Source organism: Hoplias malabaricus, chromosome 7 (assembly GCF_029633855.1).
Source record: "Hoplias malabaricus isolate fHopMal1 chromosome 7, fHopMal1.hap1, whole genome shotgun sequence".
Lineage (NCBI taxonomy): Eukaryota > Metazoa > Chordata > Actinopteri > Characiformes > Erythrinidae > Hoplias > Hoplias malabaricus.
Genome location: NC_089806.1, coordinates 31,642,871 through 31,664,752, shown reverse-complemented (window position 1 = coordinate 31,664,752; position 21,882 = coordinate 31,642,871). Strand labels below are relative to the sequence as shown.

The 21,882-nt window shown below is 39.8% G+C and overlaps 1 protein-coding gene across 3 annotated transcripts in view; it reads left to right on the top strand.

The window, feature by feature from the left end:
- The window catches only part of hivep2a (HIVEP zinc finger 2a), a 125,303-nt gene extending 114,276 nt beyond the window's left edge, over positions 1-11,027 (top strand). For all 3 annotated transcript variants that reach the window (XM_066676422.1, XM_066676420.1, XM_066676423.1), the window contains 5 exons: positions 35-186; positions 6,009-6,184; positions 6,486-6,587; positions 7,296-8,230; positions 8,551-11,027. In XM_066676422.1, the coding sequence (XP_066532519.1) occupies positions 35-186; positions 6,009-6,184; positions 6,486-6,587; positions 7,296-8,230; positions 8,551-9,312 (2,127 nt within the window). In that variant the 3' untranslated portion in view covers positions 9,313-11,027. The remainder of the gene's footprint in view (positions 1-34; positions 187-6,008; positions 6,185-6,485; positions 6,588-7,295; positions 8,231-8,550) is intronic.
- The last annotated feature ends 10,855 nt before the right edge of the window (positions 11,028-21,882 follow it).

Below are 21,882 nucleotides of genomic sequence, written 5' to 3'. Positions count from 1 at the left end.
ACCACATATTTTGTATTTTTGTTTACATTTTTAGATGAAGCCTGAGCTTATGCAGCTGGATGTTGGCAAATTTGGGAAGAAAATGAAAGGGGTGAACTCAAGAGACAGAGGGAGAGAGGACCATGGAGAGAAAGAGGCTTCCTCCAAACAGCATGAACCCACTCGCATTAAAATCTTTGAAGGAGGGTATGTGGAGATATGTGTCAATATCCAGAGCATCCAACTACTTGCTTTTGGTTTGGTTTTTGAAACGTAGTTAAATATTAATGCTGTGATGCCCAAATTACAACTTAGAAGGGCAATTCTGCATGCCATTCATAGCTCTTCTACTAGTGAAATGGTTTGAATTTAATTAGTGAAAAGTTTTACAACTAATAAGAATAAAATATTTTCCCAATACCTTGGTTATTAGAGGATTATAGGGATACTCTTTGCTCTCTGAGTGTGGAATATTGTGATTCTGTGTTGAACTGCATTTGAGCAATTAAAGGTGAAAGCAGCAAGGTCAGAACTCTGCCATCATGAAATATCAAATCAAATCAAATTTATTTATATAGCGCTTTTCACAACTGATGTTGTCACAAAGCAGCTTCACAGAATTCCAGTAAGACTAAAATTTGACATGAAATGTAAAAACAAATGTAAAACCCTCAAGTGAGCAAGCCAGGGGCGACAGTGGCAAGGAAAAACTCCCCCAGCTGAGGAAGAAACCTTGGGAGGAACCAAGGCTCACAAGGGGTGACCCATCCTCCTCTGGTCAATCTACTGGTGATGATAGTTAGTAGTCCATGAGAACTTCAGTGTAGGGACAACTTCAAGGCACTTGGTGGTTGCTGGAGCGTGGGCAGCTGGTCTGAAGCGTGGAGGAGGATCTCGACAGTCATCCATCAGTGTCCAGACAGACAGGTGGGCAGTTGTTTACTCGGAAAGATGTAAAGGGATGGAATTAGTTTTGAACTGTTTTGTGTTTGTAAAGTAGAAAATATGAAAATTTCCAGAGTGTGGCTAATGACTCCGGCAGATCTGACTATGACAGCTTTAACTAAAAGGAGAGAACCAGAAGGACACACAGACACGGGAGCATCCTGAAACACTGGCATCCCTCCGCTCCACCGTCAACAAACCTGAGTGATCGCGAGAAGCAGCGGGACGACAGCACCAGCGTCTCAGTTTACTATAATTCCCTGTGTCCATGGACCCCCCGGATCTGCCGCCTTTATCTATGGGGGAGCATTAGCTACCAAAAGATAAACTAAACAGATGTGTTTTTAGCCTAGATTTGAAGATTGTGACTGTGTCTGAGTCCCGAACATTTTCTGGAAGATCATTCCAGAGTCTTTATAAGAAAAGGCTCTTCCCCCAGCTGAGGCCTTCTGAATTCTGGGAACAATTAAAAATCCAGTGAACGTGGAGGCTCATAATAGGAAATTGTATCTTGAAGATATTCAGGAGCAAGCCCATGTAGAGCTTAATTTTGTTATTAACATATATTGTAGTCAATGCGGAATTTAACAGACAGCCAATGAAGTGATGATAAAGCTGGGCTGATATGTTCAAATTTTCTAGTTTTAGTGAGGACCCTAGCTGCAGCATTTTGAACTAGTTGAAGTTTTCTTAAATTGCTGCTGGTGCATCCTGACAGTAGTGCGTTACAGTAGTCAAGCCTTGAAGTAATAAAGGCATGTACTAATGTTTCTGCGTCCTGAAGGGATAAGGCATTTCTAATCTTAGCAATATTGCGAAGATGTAAAAAAGCTGTCCTAGTGATACTACCTATGTGTTGATCAAATAATAATTCCGGGTCAATTATGACACCAAGATTTTTTGCTGCTGAACCAGGTTTAACTGGAAAGTCAGCTAGATTTAAAATTAAATCTGATAATTTATTTCTTGCCACTTTTGGACCCAAAAGCAGGACCTCTGTTTTGTTGCTGTTTAGAAGGAGGAAGTTACGCAACATCCAGCCTTTCACGTCTTTTACACAGTCTTCTATTTTCTTTAATCTGTGTTTGTCATCGGGATTGGCTGAAATATACAATTGTGTGTCGTCTGCGTAACAGTGAAAGTTAATGTCATGGTTTCTTATAACTGTGCCTAGTGGTAACATGTATAATGTAAATAATAATGGTCCTAAAATAGAGCCTTGTGGAATTCCAAATCTTACTTTTGAATAATTTGAATTTAGATTGTTTACTTTTACGAATTGATAACGTTCCGTTAAGTAAGATTTGAACCATAATAGGGCTGTCCCTGTGATTCCAACCATGTTTTCTAACCTTTCTATGAGAATATTGTGGTCTATTGTATCGAAGGCTGCACTTAGGTCAAGAAGCACCAACAGGGATACGTGGCCTTGATCAGAGGCAAGAAGAAGATCATTTGTTATCTTGACTAGAGCTGTCTCTGTACTATGATGTTGCCTGAATCCAGATTGGAATTTTTCATATATATGATTCTTATGTAGATATGAACTAAGTTGTTGGGCCACAGCTCTTTCTAAGATCTTGGACAGAAATGGCAAATTTGAAATAGGCCTGTAATTAGACAGTGTACTAGCATCAAGATTTGGGTTCTTGATCATAGGTTTAATAACTGCTAGTTTAAAAGCTTTGGGTACATGGCCCAGACTAAGGGATGAGTTTACTATAGTTAAAAGAGGATCAATAATAGCCGGTAGTACTTCTTTGAGCAACTTTGTGGGAATTGCATCAAGTGTGCAAGTTGTACAGTTTGCGGAGGTGATAATCTTCTCTAGTTCTAATTGTGGGAGTGGGTAAAAGGTTTCAAGTCTTTTTTTTACAGTTATATTGTTTTATATCATTCACATCGGGTGGCAGCCAGGATGGATTTGATCCTGTGGCTTGAGTTTGTTGTCTAATGTTCTCAATTTTATTATTAAAAAAGTCCATAAAATCTTTACTGGTGAGAGTTGCTGGAATTAGTTGTTCAGAACCTGCTTGATTTTTTGTAATTCTAGAAAACACACTAAACAGTGCTCTCGGATTATTTTTATTATTGGAGATCAGCGAGGCCAGATATGCTGAGCGAGCTTTAGTGAGGGCATTTCTATACTCTATAAGGCTGTCCTTCCAAGCAGAATGGAACACTTCAAGCCTGGTTGATCGCCATTTCCGCTCTAGTTTTCGTAATGTTTGTTTTAAAGTACGGGTCTTATCATTATACCATGGTGCGAGCTTTTTCTGTCTTATACTTTTATGTTTAAGTGGTGCTACCTTTTCTAAAGTAGATCGACAGGTATTTTCTAGGTAATCAGTTAGTACATCTAGGTCCATTGGGTCTGATGGAGTTGGAACTGGGGTCGATAGTTCTGGTAGGTTTTCTATAAATTGTAGGGCGGTAGATGGTTTTATTATTTGCCTTGTAGAATAGCGAGGGTTCTTACATATATTATGGCTAAAACGTAGCTCATATGAAATTAAGTAATGATCGGAGATTGCTAAGGATTGCGGTAAGATATTAATTTTGTCAATGTTAAGACCTAGTGTCAGAACTAAGTCTAAAGTGTGGCTGCAGTAGTGTGTAGGCCCTGTTACATTTTGAGTAATACCAATAGAGTCTAAGATTGAGGTAAATGCCTTTTTTAGTGGGTCACTTTCCTTCTCAAAATGGATATTGAAATCTCCTACAATTATAACTTTATGATTGCACACCGCTAGGTTTGTAGCAAAATCGCTGAATTCTTTCAGAAATTCTAAGTAAGGCCCTGGTGGTCTGTAAATGTTGCATAATAAAAATGCGTCCTTTTTTGTGACCGGATTTGTAATAATAGTGGAGAGTACCTCAAAAGAAGAGAAGGTGTCACATTGTTTAAGACTAATTTCTAGGGTATTTTGGTAAATTACACATACTCCACCTCCTTTGCCTGATATTCTTGGGCTATGTGCATAATTATAGCCTAGAGGGGTGGCTTCATTTAGTGCTAAATATTCATTTGGTCTAACCCACGTTTCTGTGAGACAGAAAACATTGAATTTATGATCACTTATAATATCATTTACGATGAGTGCTTTTGAGTTTAGTGATCTTATGTTGAGTAACCCAAATTTTAGTTCTGAGGTGTTGCTGAGGTTGCTGAAACAGGCTGATTTTGTTTTTCTACTTTTACATTTAGTTCGGGGGAAAGACACAGTCTCAATACAGTTGAACCTGGGTGACGCCTCAAGATAGTTCGCAGACGGTCGGTTTAGCCTGTCTGTCTGCGGCCTGGTCCCGGCTCTGGATTGTCAGCAGCTATCTACACTACTCTGCTGACTAACTAAAAGACTATGTGCTATGCTGCAAGAAAGTAAGGCAGCACCCTCCCGCGTGGGGTGGATACCATCCCTACCTATAAGACCAGGCTTGCCCTCAAAACGTAACCAATTGTCTATAAAGCCCACTTGATTTTCGGAACACCACTTGGACATCCAGCAGTTTAACGACCAAAGTCTGCTGTAAGCTTCGTCGCCACGCCGCATTGGTATGGGGCCAGAGCAGATTACGGCATCGGACATCGTCTGGGCCAGTTTAATCACCTCTGTAATATTACCCTTAGTTACCTCAGACTACCGCAGACGAATATCATTGGCCCCTACATGAATGACTACCCTCGAATATCTCCTATTAGCTAACAGTCTAAGGTTGCCACTAATATCCGGCGCTCTGGCTCCCGATAAACAGCTAACTGTTACTGCCGGCGCCCCTAAAGGAGTAGCTAATTTCACGTGTCGAACAATAGAGTCTCCTATAACCAGAGCACTCTTAACAGGCTCCTCAGCGGGTGCTTCGCTGAGCGGGGCAAAGCTGTTTGACACGCGAATCGGAGGAGCGTGGTGTCCCGGTTGGCTAGCTTTGGCCTCAGCGTTAGCATCAGCCTTAGCTTTCCGGCTATGACGCCGAGACGTCACCCATTCACCCCGCTGTGAGGGCTCTAACGCCGGAGTCGTGGGGGTGCTAACTCTCCCTAAGGCACCCGGAGTTGCTAACACTGAATCTCGCTGTTTATCCCTTAATAATAAGCTCCGGATGCGCACTTCTAACTGGTCCACTTTGTCCACCAGATAGCTAACTAGCTGACACTTAGTACAAACAGAACCACTATCTTTATCGCTAGAGGTGGAAAAGGGGGTTAGACTAAACATGCCACACTCTGAGCAGGCAAAACAGCCAGTAGTAGCCATGGAATTGCAGGTACTTACCGCTTTTAGTTGATTTTAGTAACTTACACCAAGAACGTTACTCCAGGGTCCGGTGGCAGTTTTATTGCCTCTGTAATGAATATTCCTGCGGAGACAATCTAAAAGATAGATCTATGGATGGTTAGTAGGTTATAAAAACAGATATAAATATAGAAATACAGTGGAAACGAGTAAACAGGAAAACCCGAGCGATCAAAACAGCTTCCAAACGGGTACAGAAACAGCCAAACGGGTTGCTAGATGATCTCATACGTCAGTTTGAAATCTCGTCAGAAATACGTCAGAAAATCTCATACGTCAGTTTCATTGATGAAATAAACTTCATCAATGTTAAAAAGCAAACATATTATGAAGGCAAAAATTGGTTTTATGGCTAAAGTGACACTGGTATGATAATTTGAACAGTTTAAATTTCAAGAGCTTGAAAGGTTGAAAACGTAAAATAAATACGTTTTTTACGTTTTAGAAATATTATTTGTCACTCCACAAATATGTCATACAATGTCTTGTTTTAATTTAGGAAAATGTTGCCTGCAATCTTCCTGAAATATAAAAGTATCTGAATTTTTATACTTGCCATTAATAGTCATTATGGTCTTGTACATGTACAGCTTAAAAAAGTATAATATATATTTGCATGAATGCACATTTACATTCCTCTGCTGTAACAAAAATGTTTCTATATAAACGTTTTTTAATTGTATATATGATTATAGCTTATATGAGTTATTCACACACACACAAATATATATATATATATATATATGAAAATGTATAATGGTAATTAGTTCCTTTTAATGTTCATTTCAGGTACAAATCCAATGAGGATTATGTTTACGTGCGAGGACGAGGTCGAGGGAAATATATCTGTGAGGAGTGTGGGATCCGCTGTAAGAAGCCCAGCATGCTGAAAAAGCATATTCGCACACACACTGATGTAAGGCCATATGTCTGCAAGTTCTGCAACTTCGCTTTTAAAACAAAAGGTGGGTTTCCTCTGCTACTTATTACTTACTTCCTCTGCTACTCATTAACAGCATAAATTAAGCTGAAAATATCTACCTGTATGCTCAGAAACAAACTTAATAGTTTGAAAGAAGCCAGGCGTCAGTAGAAGCAGTAGAAGTGTTTATGTTGAGTTAGAAGTGCAGATATTTGTTCAGACATTAGTCTGCAGAAGAAGCAAGGTGAACTTTTGTTCCTGTGAAGTGCTGGTAAATTGAATGGCCAGACATCATCTTGCCCATTCCAAGGAATGCCTTTAAAACTCTTCAACTGTGGTTTCAGGAAACCTAACAAAACACATGAAGTCAAAAGCCCACATGAAGAAGTGTTTGGAGCTGGGGGTGTCAGTGACATCTGTGGATGATGCGGACGCGGAGGAAACTGGTATGAATCAGTCACTGAGCACATTATGTTAAGAGCAGCCAATAATGTGATAAATAATGTGCCTTGCACATTGCACTGGTTCAGGATTATTAGTATAATGGAAAAAAAATCTTACACACTGCCAGATTTTATATAAAAATGCCCATATTAATGTCTCAAATAAAGGTTCTCATTTAAAACACATTAGTTCACATAAAGTAGGAAAGAAACCCATTGCCTTCTTTAGACCATTTGAAATGTTTGAGTTACTGTCTAAAAATCCAAGCCTTTGCCCTATTGTTGTGCTCATGTTTGTTCACTGGCAATGGCACAGCTACCTGTGGTCTGGCAACGTAGAAACCATAATTGGCCCTTAACTTTCCCTCATTGGTCAGTGTGATGCTGGTTAAAGCAGGCTATTGTAAGCTGACATAAAATAATTGGTAGTTAATATTCTCCTCCAAGTGTCTTGATCTGTCGGACAATACACATCAGCAGCAGTTTGCAGTTCATATATCTTGAAGGAACCACTTGCTAGCCTTCATCCTCAACATATTTGCAGCCTCCAATTATAGGGATTTCTAGTTGCTAAGTTGAATTCTATATGACTAATATGAGAACATTGCATTAAAAAATGTTAATATGTTGTATTGTTGTAATATGTTGTAATATGGTGATTTAGTGCAATGTTAAAATTATAAAGTTCACTTGTTGGCTTGTGTGTTCCAGATCCTACAGAGGATGTCCAGAGGGATCCTGGGAAGATGGGCATGTTAGAAATCATGGCAAAGCACCAGTTCTCTGATGCTGATGATTCGGATGGGCCAGAAGAAGATGGAGATGAAGTGGATGAGGATGAAGAAGACGACGACGATTATGATGGGGATTCGACACCAAAGACACGCTCTCGAAGCACAAGCCCACAGCCCTATGTCATCCCCTCACACTCTGTTACAGCAGTTGCTGCGTCCCAAGAGGGTGCGCCTGGGCTTTTGAGCACGGCCCCCAAGCAGCCCCTGTTTGGTTATTTTACTAGTCTGCCCAGTATTCAAATCACCCAGCTCATGGTGCCCAGCGAGAAGACTGGAGAAGCTCAGATGGCAGAATACCAGAAACTCCTGCAAGGTGCTCTGGGCGAAGACTACAAGAACAGACTGGAAGTGCCTAGCTCTATGGATGAAGATTTCAGCTTGTCCCCAGAACATAGCTCATCCTCCTTTGACTTCTCTCCTTCTCGTCAATCCTCACCAGGCTGTGACTCCTCGCCTCTTCGAGAGCCCTCACCCAGCAGAAGATACTTGTCACCAAGGAGGGACCTTTCCCCACGGGGTCGTTTAACACCAAGACGCGAGGCATCTCCATTGAGGCCCCTCTCCCCCAGGAGAGACCTCTATCGAAGGGATCTGTCACCCAGGAGGGATCTGTCCCCCAGAAGTCACCTTTCTCCAATCTGTCACGCAGGGAGGCCAACATCTCCAGGAAGAGACCTCACAGCCAGACGTGAACTGTCTCCCAGGAGTCGCCACAAAAGCATAATCAGAGCATTGTCTCCAAGAAGGGGACTTCACCACCACCAGAGTGGTCCATGGACCCTAAACCAGCATCCATTTGGAGAGATGATTTCTGCGACTCACATAAACAGAAATCAGTCAGAGACAGACAGGGTAAGTTATTGTATTCTTATGTCTGCATTATTGGCTATACCTGCATAGTTCTGTCTTGAATAACCTAATGTGACAATCATTAGCCTGGAAAACAATGGCTTTAAAACATTTTAACACTCCTAGGTTTACAGGCATAAGTGCAATTGGCTTGAATTTGGTAGTGCTTCTCTCTCTTGACTTTTTTCACTGTATTGGAAAAAAGATTTGTTTGTTTGTTTGTTTTTGCTTCTGTTTCATTCCAAATATCACAGTGTAGAAAAATACATCAGTGGTTTGAGTGGTGGGATTATATAAGAGAAAATTTTTTTCTCCATCTTTAGGATCAAAGGAAAAGCTGTCATCATCAAGGGGATGTCCACAGTACAGAGGCTCCATGTACACACCAGGGACTGTTTAGCCACCTCCCTCTTCACTCCCAGCAGCAGGTCCGCACACCATTCCCCATGATTCCCATTGGTGGTATCCAGATGGTGCACTCGGTCACGGGCCTAGCTCATCCCAATCGCCTTACACTTCAGAAGAGCACTTCAGAAGAGTCCAGCACCAGCGAGGTATCCTTCCAGCTCACAGAGGGCCGCGGGGTCAATGGCAACAGCCGAAGCATGGAGGATACAAGTCAACTTCAGGAAAAGTTGGCATTCCCCAAGGCTACATTCTCAGCTCCATCTCCTTCTCCTCAGAATTCCAGCGAAGACAGAAAAGAGGGTGACAAGGAGAGCAAGCAAGAAGAGAGCATTCAAACGTGCACCAAGGCCATTGCTTCTTTGTGCATTGCGTCAGAGGAGCCTCCAGAAAAGCTGGCTGGTGCTGTTGAGCAGTTCCACCAGTCTCAGTCTCCCACACAACAAGAAAGTGTACCAAGCAGGCGTCAGCACTTTAGTAGCTCAGAGATCAGGCATCCCTCACACTCCGGCACTGAAAGTGGCGCATCAGCCACATCAAAGCCCCCTGCAGCAGGCCATCCCTCTCTCTACAGTGCAGAGGCGGCAGAGAAATTGCCTGGCCAGCAAGGCCATGGTGACAAGCCAACAAGCACAAAGAAAGACAAAGGGACAACAAATGACAACACTGACAACAGGTGAACATTGTCAGAAAGAAGGGGCAGTAAATTACACTTATTAAAGTACGTTTACACACACACACACACACACTCAAAATCACAGCACCGAGCAGTCTTTAAACAAGCAAACTGATGAGATACTCAAGTTTCAATGTACAGTGTAGCATGCCTTTTCTAACCTGGTTTGCTATTTCAACTATGATTACTTTCTTATTTAAAATTTCAGAGGATATATGTTAACTTATACCTGTATATGAGCCTGACCAAAATTGCTTATGGACTCTGTCTGGTACTTTTAAAAAATGTACAGATGTGTGTGCCTTTTTTTCTTTAAAATTTTTTTGCTTATATTCATATAAGCATATGGAAAACAGGAAGATGTGTAAATATATATCAAGTTTTGTGTATCCTGCTTTGTATGAAATGCAATGAATTTTTTGCTGTTTTTTGGACACCCCTGAGTCTGAACGATGTGAAGTATCAAAATACGTACAGTTGCACTAAAACATATTTTTATATAAGTGAAATTCAATGGCTTTTTTGTGTACAGCAGCAATTCTATAATACTATTTATTGTATCATGTTTCATAAATTGTACATTTTTTTTTCTTAAATGTAATGTCGTGGATGCCTTTTTCTATGTAAAGCATGGGTTTTGCTATTGCATAATTAGAGCATATATATATATATATATATATAAAATGTAAATGGCTTTATATATTAGAAATACGGTATTCGTATACTTGGGACACTTCAAAGTAAACATGGTTTACTTGCACTTCTGTTTTAGATCCCCATAAACAGTACAAAACTTTGCGCTAAATGCTCCTCCTCTTGCTGAATTACTCCTTCCTGTCTGCTGAATAGGCTTCACTAGTCGTGATTTTCATTGCTCTTTTTATGTAGATCTGTCAAGCATTAAAGTGAATCAATTGTCCACATGTGCATTTTCCTCCAAAGCATCCTGAAGTTATTGTGAAATATTAAAGGTATTTTTTGATCTTCTGTGAATCATGTTGCTTGAAGTAATTGATTTATTGATTTAGTATGGGAAACATTCCAGCAGGTGTAAATATTTGAAAGCCCACAATTCGGTATGCTCATAATCATACATTCATACATGGGAGGAATTCATCACGAGTCACAATATTCAGTCCAAATCCCATTTGTTGTTATTATAATTATTATATTTTTTATCATTTGGAAACTCCAATAATAAGAAGTCCAATATTAAAAATGCACCTTATATTTCTTAAATATTTCAGAAAAAAATAGAATTTACAAAAAAATAAAAATAAATAAATCCCATGCTGTATCAGTTTTTGAAGTGGGATTAATTTTTTGTTTGTTTGTTTTGTTTTTGTTTTTCAAAATTAGTAAATATTTTTCTGTCTGTTATTGAAACACCTTAACTGAACTGGAGTCCTGAAGCCAGAGCATTATTGTGTGTATATCTGTAATTTGTATTACGTGTATATGATCTATGTAATAATCTCTTTGGACTTTTTTTCCATCAGTAGTCCCTGGTATTCACTTTTAAACTATATTAACATGTTCAGAACCTAAAGGTATCAAAAGCACAAATTATTGTAATGGAAAAAAAATGAAAAAAACATGGCATAAAAAGATGGTTAACTTTGTGATGTCAAGTGCAAATATATACAATTTTGAAAATGACAATACAGGTTAAAAAAAAAAAAAACGAAAAAAGCAAAAAAATGAAACAAAATGCAAAAACAAAACAAAAAAAAACCTTGAGGATTGTTGTTTTCAAATAAATACAACTATGAGAACTTTGCATGTCTTTGATGCTTTAATTATCCCCTTAATTAACGTTAATTGTTGTAAAGTGTTATAATACAAATGATATTTATTTGTTCAAATGTTTGTAGGCAGCACTTCAAATATTTATTTAAGGTTACACTTATATAGCACATTTCCAGAATTTCAGCTTCTTTAAAGTGCGAACATTGATCTGTACATTTATGCATGCATAGCTTGCATAATCAACATACCCATGCAGTGTCAAACAGTGGCTAAAGGGGTGTGAAGCCAACCAGCATTGTGTGACTATGAAGCAGTAAAACTCTGTTCTCTTGAGTAGTAACTTTGGGATGAGTTGGAGTGTTGTTTATAATCCAGAACTAATCATCCAACATCTGTTCATGACCTCATTAATTCTCTGATGGCTGAATGCCACCAATTACTCACAGCAATATTCCATCATCTAGGGTAAAGCCTTCCCAGAAGAGCAACATTACAGCTGCAAAGTGGAGGAAAACTCCTTTTTAATACCTTTAATTCCAGAAGAAATACTGGATGAGCAGGTGTCCAGAAACTCTGCCATATCTGTTAAAATATGCTAGAATTCAAAAAAGAAGAAAAAGTCTTTGAGCTATGCTGACAATGCTGACAGTTTCCTCAAACACACTTGGAGGTATAATTTTAGCCCAGTACTGATTTTGATCAGCAGGTACTGTACAGTACCTTCATCTCAGCTTTAATATAAACTGACATAAATAGGTTGATTTGATTCATGTTGTAGTTTTTTAACTACTGAGATCAAGCCACGTTTGTATCTCTGCAAGTGTTTTTTTTTTTAGCCCTTCACTTAAATGGCTCTTGATTTAACAGCATGCCTGTAACCTGATTCTTATTTTTTATTTATTTTTTTATTATTTTTTTTTATGTGTGCTAATTTTTCCTTTGCATTTAACAATTCATGGCAGTGAAAATAAAACACTCGCACACACTAGTGCATGAAGGGCAGTGAGCATGCCCAGAGCGGAGGGCTTTGCAAAACAAGGTGAAACAGGGCTAAGAATGTATTTCAAAGTAGAGCAACAGCTGGATTACAGTAAGTAGTAGGCAGTAGAATTACAAGGTTCACCTGTGCCATCATTGGAGTCAAGGGAATGGACAATATGTGTAAAAAAAAAAGTAATTTTTTTAAGTTTTACTGTTGTATGTCCAAAGATTTGTTTGTGTGTTTATATTGACAGAACAGAACTACTTCAAGGTCCTTTGTGGACACAACTGGCTATACACACAGCTTATATAATCTCTATAAAAATTTGTTAAATGAAATGGGATGCTCTGAAGCAGCTGCACATGAGTCCTTGTGGCTCCATCAAATCCACAGAGCAATGTTCAGACATCTGTGTTAAGCCACACAGTCATTGTTCAACTGACAGTCTTTTCCTTGTCAGCTATGCTTAAAATATTACTTGACATTCATTCATTCATTGCCTGTAACTGCTGATCCAGTTCAGGGATGCGGTGGGTCCGGAGCCTACCTGAAATCACTGGTGGCAAGGCAGGAACACACTCTGGAGGAGGCACTAGTCCTTCACAGGGTGACACACCCCCACACATTCACTCACACACTCACACCCATGGATACTTTTTGAGTCGCCAATCCACTTACCAACATGTATTTTTGAAACGTGCGAGGAAACTGGAGTGGAGAGAACGGGGAGAACACTCCAAACTCCTTACAGACAGGAACGGAGCAGGACTTGAACCCACAACCTCAAGGTCCCTGGAGCTGTATGACTGCGACACTACCTGTGCCGCCCATTATTTGACTTTATATTTTCCCATTTTAAATGTGTAGTGTCACAAGACTGACATAATCCTATTCAGCAATGACAGGGCATGTGGTGTTGAGCACCATATAAGTTACCAGAAATGATGAAATGATTGCTGATTCCTCCCTGTTCAGCGCTGTACACTGTAAACTTGCCGCCCCACCCTAAATACGATGATTGTGAAACATGATTGTGCAAGGGAGAGAAGTGCAGGTTGTTTTTATAGGGCAAGCTTTAGCTTGCTTGCCTTCAAAATGTCAAACGGATAACAAATGAAGACCTTAGAAGCTAAACATAGAAATAAATTGTACAGTATCTGCAGTACTGCACTTGATAACATATTACAGAGCCAAGACCCAGTAAACAATAAGCAATCTTGCTTAATGTGAAGACAGCTAAGCTAAACCTCAGACATAATTAGAGTAACTATCTGTTGGACCTGTAATTCCTCAAGACACATTCTTAAAGAATCCAGAATTTACTTCATGAATGTCCATGTGGTGTGGACACTTGGTTGAGATGCTAGGAGACAATGAGCTGTCAACACCATGGCTAAGCATTTCTGCTTTGAAACTGCAGTGTGCCAAATACCATTTCAAATGGGCAAGTTCAAACAACAGAGGTTTGTGACATCATAACCTAAGGAAATAAGTTTAATGGGACGGTGCTGTTGAGTTGCAGGTCAGAAGTGGAGAGGTGAGTGGAAATAGAGGCAGGGACTAATTCCATATTCATAGATTTGGAGTTACATTTAAGACACCTTTAAATTTTATGAAATAATTTCTATGTCACTTTGACGAACAGAGATGGGTTTATAACATGTGTGGAGGGGGAGTGGATGTCATAATTTCACATAATGCGAGGGTCCTTTAAAGGGTCCACGTCACATACGTTTCCAAATATATAGTTCACACCAGCAGCCCAAAACATTACATTTTAGAAAAAGCTCAACACATTTACATGTATCCACTGAATCACCCTATAGCAATGCAGCATTTTTAATTTATGCTCAAGTTAAAGCAACACTAGGTAATATTTTCACTTTAAAATTACAACTACAAAATCACATGCTTCACTGAACTGTAATAGGGAAAACTGAGCCCCTGTCATTGCTACTCTGGTTTCGTGTAACCGCTGAAGAGGGTAGGAAACCAAGGTCCATTCATTAATTCATTCATTGTCTATAACTGCTTATCCAGTGGGTGGTCGCGGTGGGTCCGAAGTCTACCTGGAATCACTGAGTGGAATGTGGGAAAACACCCTGGACCAGGTACTAGTCCATCGCAGGGCAGCACACAATCACACATTCACTTACACCTATAGACACTTTTAAGTCGCCAATCCACCTACCAATGCGTGTTTTTGGACCATGGGAGGGAACTAGAGAACCTGGAGGAAATCTACACAGACACAGGGAGAACACACTAAACTCCTCCTCACAGCCAGTCACCCAGAGCGTGTCTCAAACCCACAACCCCAGGACCCTGGAGCTGTAGCACCACTGTGCTTCCCAAAAACAAGGTTGCATATGTAAATTAATCTCAACATATTAATTCAACGGTATAAAAAAGGTTGAGAAGTGGTTCTATAAAAGGGAACAATGTCAGTTTACTATATTTAAAAACACATTTAATGTATATGTGATACACAGGTAAAAAAAAATTATATAGGATGTGGGCCTTGGAAGAATCATTCATGGTATGGTTTCTTAGGAAACTTTAGGTTCTTCTAAGAACCATTTCTGGCATCTTTTTTTTTAAGTTTTTAAGGTCCTACAGATGGAGCTTGAAGAACACACAGATGGGTTTGAAACAGTTCATGAAACAGTGTTCTGCCTGCAGAAGGAGTGGAGGACCAACAGAAAGTGTTGCCCCTTTCACAGAAGCATATGTTTGGAACAGCTTACATTCCCCTCTTACTTTGCTTTTTTTTCAGAGGCAAATTCTTGCCAGGAAAAGAAAATAAAACCACAGCCCACATTTTCCATGTGCTGTCTGTGCTCCTACATTGCTTTCTTCAGTGTGGTAGGAAGGCCTGCTCTGCTGCTGACCGGATGTTCTACCATCACACATGGAGTCTAAGGCTGCGTCCAAATCCACTTACTACAATACTTAACTGTACATTATATGTAGTGCCCCAGGTTCAGAAAAACATTTAGCAGAAGGTTTTGGAAGCAGACTTACACATGAGACATTGGAATAGAGGTCATAATAAAAGTAATATGGGGAAATTTCTGTATATTGAGTTTGATATATTCTTTGTTGGTTACTGTGTGCTTTATGTCCCCAATTTTCCAAATTAATAATCTATGAGATTACCCCTCAATATTTCCACAATGTAAAGCAGGTGTGAAACAGTGGCGGATGCTGGTCTTTCAAGGAGGGGAAGCTCAGTTTCGGCCTACATCATAAAATGTGTTGGTTTATTTATACATAAATTCTACCCTCAGTTCCTTGTGACGGTGGAGGGTCTCAGCAGCACCTGCTGGACAGAAACTGTAGAAGTCAGAAAGAGTGATAGAAGTCAGTCTCCAAACACAAGCAGCTACAAAAAACTCACCAGAAATAGAAGCTCGATTTGTCACTAGTCATTTTTAACAAAGAAAATGCCGCTAAGAGTATTAAGTCTCCGGTTCAACTCAAAACAGAATGAAAATGTAATGCTCCCACGGATCTTTACACCAAAGGATCGCTGATTCTCTCATTTCGCTGTCAATCAAAAAGGGATTCAGCTTCAGACAGATCATCCAATCATCATGCAGAAGCTGAGCGTTCGGGCCAGCCGAGGACAGCCCACTGCCCCATAGACCCCCAGAGACGCTGAGCGTCGGATGGGCGGGACAAAGCCCAGCATTTATCCAATGACTCGTCTCGTTTCGCTGCACTTCGCTGCTTCGCTATTGAACTCCGTGGATGCTCAGCGTCCACACTGTTAAAACACTGCGAAACTGCAGGAATGATTGACACGAAAGCCGTGTCTTTACCAGCGATAAGAAGCTGAGTCTGAACAAAGGTTGAGCGCGTTTTAGTGCAGATTTATTCAATGACATGTTTACACAACAAAATATTTGATCACTTATTTTTTGACATTTTAGGGGAAGCTGAGCAGCCCTTGCAGTCTTAGAGCAATTGCCTCTGGTGTGAAATCACTGTAACACATAAACTCCAGTGGGTAACTGATAATATAAATTGTTTGTGTTGATACATTGCTTTAACTCATAAACTTTAACCTTTTCACTGTATAAGTACCCAAAGGAATAGACAGAGTACACACTAGTAATTATGCTATATCTTTTAAAGGAACACTAGGTAGTAGATTTACCTTATAATTACAACTTCAAAATCATTGTGATGCTCCACTCTAACAGGGAGAATAGAGCCTCTGTTGTCGCTACTCCAGGCTCAGCACTGCAGAATTTGCACTTTTGAAATATAATTTTTGAAAAAGGGTAGGAAGGTGAGCCCCTCCCTCCCAATCCCTCTACCTTTCCATTGATTTCAGGCCACTACTGAATTCAGAATATGAATTACACTCTGAAACACTAGGGTGAGCCTAGGAGCAAAAATATATCCTATATCTAATATTATATATTATAATGACAAATTACTCCAACTTTTGAATGGTACTATAAGTTTAGTGGGAAATTACATTACTACTGAAGAAGGCCATTCAGTCCAAGCTGCTTACTTCCATTAAAGCATGCTGCCATCTGCTGGAAACACTGGGAATATATACACATGGATGTGTGAGCATGGTAATTAAAGAATATGTGGTTGGGCTTTACAGTAAACATCATTTCATATGCAAATTCTTTCACTGTATCATTCAGCTTTAGTATGGTAATACCATATCACAAAATAAACAAATTATCAGCCTTCCAAGGCCAGCATTGCAGCAAAATGCTAGACTGTGTGGTCGTCTAGGGTCCTCCACTAAGCATACTGAGCTGTTCAGTGTTTACAACAGTCCCAAAAGTAGTGGTCGCTGTTTTCAGTGTCTTACAGCACATGCTTAACTTCACCCTGCCAGGGTGGAACTGATTAAAAATATGAACTGTAAAGTATCAGATGCGATGTAGATCTGTCACAAATAAGACAGAAGGCACTGAAATGATTAGAGAGTCCTAGACAGGGATGGGGTGGGTGGGGTGAACATAATCTGAATTACAAGTTGCATGTCATCGCTTCCCTTAAGTACCTTATAACAGTCTATCACACAACAAGAAAATAAATAATAATAATAAATATGTAAATAAATATTGATGGTTTTGTTTCATTGATACCTAATATGTCCTTGCACATGGAAAATAATAATAAATTTTACAAAAAATATTATTATTATATTTAATATGTATATAATATTTGCCACCATGACCCTGAAATGGATTAAGTGGAAAAGAAGATGAATATGTTGAATTTTGCTTAATTATGCTTAAAACCCATAGCTTGTATAATTTCCATAAAATGACACATTTAAACAACTACACATGAGTATAAGGTTAATTTGCCCAGTGCTAAGTCTGGCATTCGTGATCTAATAATTATCCAACATTAGTGCCTGATTTTTTTTAATGTTCTTGTGGTTGAATGCCGTAAAATCCTCACAGCAATGTCCCTAAATCTAGTGTAAAGCCTTTGCTGTGACTGCAGGAAAAGTGCAATGAAATATTTATTAATACCCTTAATTCCAGAAGAAATGTGTGACGACATTCGTCATGACATGACAACATAAGACAAAGACCATGCAATATAAGGATGGTCATGGATGGTGTGAATGACACTTGCCTTAACTTATACAAATTCTCTTAACTCTTCAGTCCCTGATAGGCTTCCAGGCATTGTAAATTCATAGCAGTGGCGGATGCTGGTCATTCAAGGAGGGAAAGCTCAATTTTGGCCTACATCATAAAATGTGTTGGTTTATTTATACGTAATTCCAACCCTCCGTTCCTTTTTAAGAAAATGATCTTTGACCCTGTCGTACCAACAAGGCGTCTTTTCCAGGGACTTGACTAGTGTCCTCTCAATGGCCAGCAGAGCTAGGCTGCTTAAACGGCCTTGGCCAATGTGAAGTGTGTCCGCCTGTGCTCCCACGGATCTTTACACCAAAGGATCGCTGATTCGCTCATTTCGCTGTCAATCAAAAAGGGATTCAGCCTGAGACAGATCATCCAATCATCATGCAGAAGCTGAGCGTCCGGGCCAGCCGAGGCAAGCCCACTGCCCCATAGACCCCCAGTGTCACTGAGCGTTCGATGGGCGGGACAAAGCCCAGCATTTATCCAATGACTCGTCTCGTTTCGCTGCACTTCGCTGCTTCGCTATTGAACTCTGTTTAAACTCTGTTTAAAGCACTGTGAAGGTGATTGAGAGGAAAGCCGCGTCTTTAACAGTGATAAGAAGCAGATCCTGAACAAACGTTGAGCACGTTGAAGTGCATATTTATTTAATGACATGTACACACAACAGTATATATTTGATCACTTATTTTTTTACATTTTAGGGGAAGCTGAGCTTCCCTTGCAGTCTTAGAGCAATCGCCACTGATTCATAGAGATCTACCCACAGATGTGGATAATGAGAAGCAGATGCAGTGGGGATAGGGACGATTCCAGAGTTGGGTTAATGGCTTTGTTTACTGCCATTGCTCTCCTAGAGACACATGGGCTAAGAGATCTTCTATTAAATGATTAAGCCTCTTAACCAGGCTAATTTGAAGTGCTATTTGATGAATGATGTGAAATGTGTTTTGCTGCATTTTGTTAATGATTGCTGCCAGCTCTACCCACTGAATCTGCACCAATCCAACAACTTCACCAAGTTGGAAGGAACTGGCATGCTATTCGTCTGGCACAAGAAGTGCAAAGGCATCTGTCTAATGTGCAAATGCATTCTCATCAGATAGCTCAATATGCTTGGAAGAGAGCACTAAACACCAGTTTGGTTACATCAGCTAAAAGGATGCCCAGGTCACCTACTACTGCACTGAGAGTTGTGGAGGTGTGTGATTATCCTTTCATTACAGCTTTCATGGACACCTGTTCATCCAATATTTCATCTGAAATCAAGGGTATTTTTCTCTATTGCTGCAGTAACAGTTTTTACTCTGGGAAAACTTAAAGCTGGAGTAGGATTTATCTTTCAACATGGTTTATACTCTTTACATCTCCATAGCAATCATTAATTAAATGGTCTGACAAAGTAAAAAAAAATCCTTTCCATATAGACCACAGGACTGTAAACATTTCATCCAATTATTTCATTCATTCATCTGTAATCTCTTATCCAGTTCAGGGTCGCAGCAGGTTCAAATCTTACCATAAATCACTGGTCGCAAGACATGAACACTCCCTGAAGGGGACACCACTCTATTGCAAGGCGACCCACACTCACAAATATTCTCTCTCTCTCTCTCTCTCTCTCTCTCTCTCTCTGTGTGTGTGTGTTCACAGTATAGACATGGCCTCCTGCCCCACAGGTGGGTAAAATTGACTTATTTTTGCTTGTTGACATTTGTCAACAAATATGCATGAAAGTCAACACACACTGAACATGCTACAAAACTAAACAACTCAATAAAACAAACTGCAGATTTACCCTCAGTGTTGCTCTAATCACCCTGATGACATTCATGCACACTGCACAGATGTATGGGTGTGAACAGAGGGAGGAGTCTTTCAAACAAAATGAAGCTGGATGTAGCCCTAAGGCAAACATCAGTGTAGCTGTTTGGTGTAATCTTACATGATGAGAATGGATATTGTTAGAAGATGAGATGATGTGTTTTGCTCATTTTTCTCTGTGGCTTATCATGATGTGTGATTCATTGTTTAAGTCATGGATACACTACACAAACTTTTAAAATCAGAGCAGATAATAGACAGACACTACACTACCCAAAACTCCCAAACCAAACACATGACTTACATTCACTAGATACAGATAAATATGGACCAACAAAACTCGCTGCAGTTTCCCTCCAACTGACAATTTCGACTGTGGCAGATTTTGCAGAGTAGAGCCAACTAACCCAACGGGAAACTGGAAATCAGGGTTCAAACCTAGCTAAAAGTTGTGTAGCGTAACCCCGGCTAAAGCACAAAAAAAGTATATCTTATCTCTAGAGGAATGGCTTTAGAATGAGGGTTGAATACTTGGGGTGGGACTTTTTGTGGGATGTTTTTTTTTTAAAAAAAAAAACTGGCTAACACATATGTTTCTACAAAATCACCTACTCCAGTTTTAAGGCAAAAGACATCATTTCTGTGTGAAGGTACTGATGTAGGATAATTACTTCTGGATTCCAAAATACACAATGTACAATGCTCCAGCACCTCAGAAACCATTTTCTTTACTGCTTCACTTCATAATGCTGGAATGTACCCTCTAGTCGATGTTTGACATAGAGTATGACAATCTTAGCCTCATGTGCAGCTGATACCCCCAGCTGATTTCAGAAATTATAAAGATTTAGAATGAATGTTTACCTATTATTACATTAAAGGGAACATTTATGATTGTGGGGAAATGCAGGTCTGAGCTCTGCGTCTTTTAAGGTAGAAAGGTATGTTTGAGGGAGAATAACAATTGTTGTTTGTACATGGCTGAAATTGAACTTGTCTGTAAGTTTTAATTTACTATTCTAATTACCACAGAAACTTGTTTGTTTAGCTTTTTACCACTAGGTATTGATGTTAGCCGTCTCCTGAATTTAGAGAAATTTCTACCTGAAAAGGTAGAAAAATAAGTCAATATTAACCTCCTATACAGTAGAATTAGAGCAATCCTCATTTCGCTTCCTGCTTTTCAATGTTTGGAGTTCTCTCCCTTGTGTAAAACAGCTCTAGTTGCCTTTGCCATGAGCAAAACTAGCATACCAGACTGAGCCCGTTTTTTTTCCCCCTCATTCATTTACAGACACTTGGGCTATGTAAACACTTTAAACCAGTTTCAAGCACGCAGACTGACTGACTGACTGGAAAGCTGGTGAGGAAACATCTTCTGAATCTGAATGATCTGAAGAATTCATGATGAAGAACAAAATGAGTGAAGGCTATAAAAATGTGACAAATTGGTATTTGCTGGAATTGTATTCCACTATAACACTAGGTCCACACATCCAATCCTTTCTCGCTCGGTATGAAAGGTGCCGCTCTCTTTCAAATTAACCATCCCATTTCCAAGTTTTTTTTTCTCCTTCACAGGCCGATGCTACCCACATGCCCTGTCTCAGGGTCATAACTCACTCCTCTGACCAGAAATATCTGGGCTGCAGCAGAAGGGAGAGCACAGCTTTAAATCCTGATCATGCCTGCCACCTTCACTGAGATTTATTTGGAAATATTACGGGAAAGGAGAGCATTAATTCTTTGTGCTGATGGGTTTGGGGAAAGGCTGGAGGCATGCAGGCACATACTGAGAGGTTACTTCCATCTGCAGAGCAGGGCTTTGGATAGGCAAGGACTTTTTTTCCATTAAACACAAGCTTCTGAATCACTCCACAGACAAGCTCTACAGGGACACTCATTATACCAGGCCTTGATGCATCCATCTGATGCTGAAGATCTTGCACCAAACAAGGTCTGATGATCGCCTTCTGCTAATTTTGAATTAGTTTTGAATTATCCTGCTGTGCTTCCCTTTTTTGGATATGTTCATCTTGTATCTCTCACTTTCCAGGCTTCAGCACTGACTCCTGCATCTAGCTGTTTTAGTTCAAGTATATTTGAACTTAAACCTGACTGTACTGACCAGGTTGTCTTCTGAATTGAGGAAGAAACGCTTTTGCATGTCACACGTAGGTAAGGTGGCCAACTGAGTTTTATCACATCATCATTTACAAAGCAAACAAAAACTATGGCATTCCTTAAATTCACCATTCAGTTAATGTTGTTGTGTTTTAACATTTGTGCTTGTATTCTTACATTTGTAGTGCTGTCGTGGTGTTTGTACTTTAATTGTCATGTTTATATTTGTGTTGCATTCTCCCTTAATTATAGTATA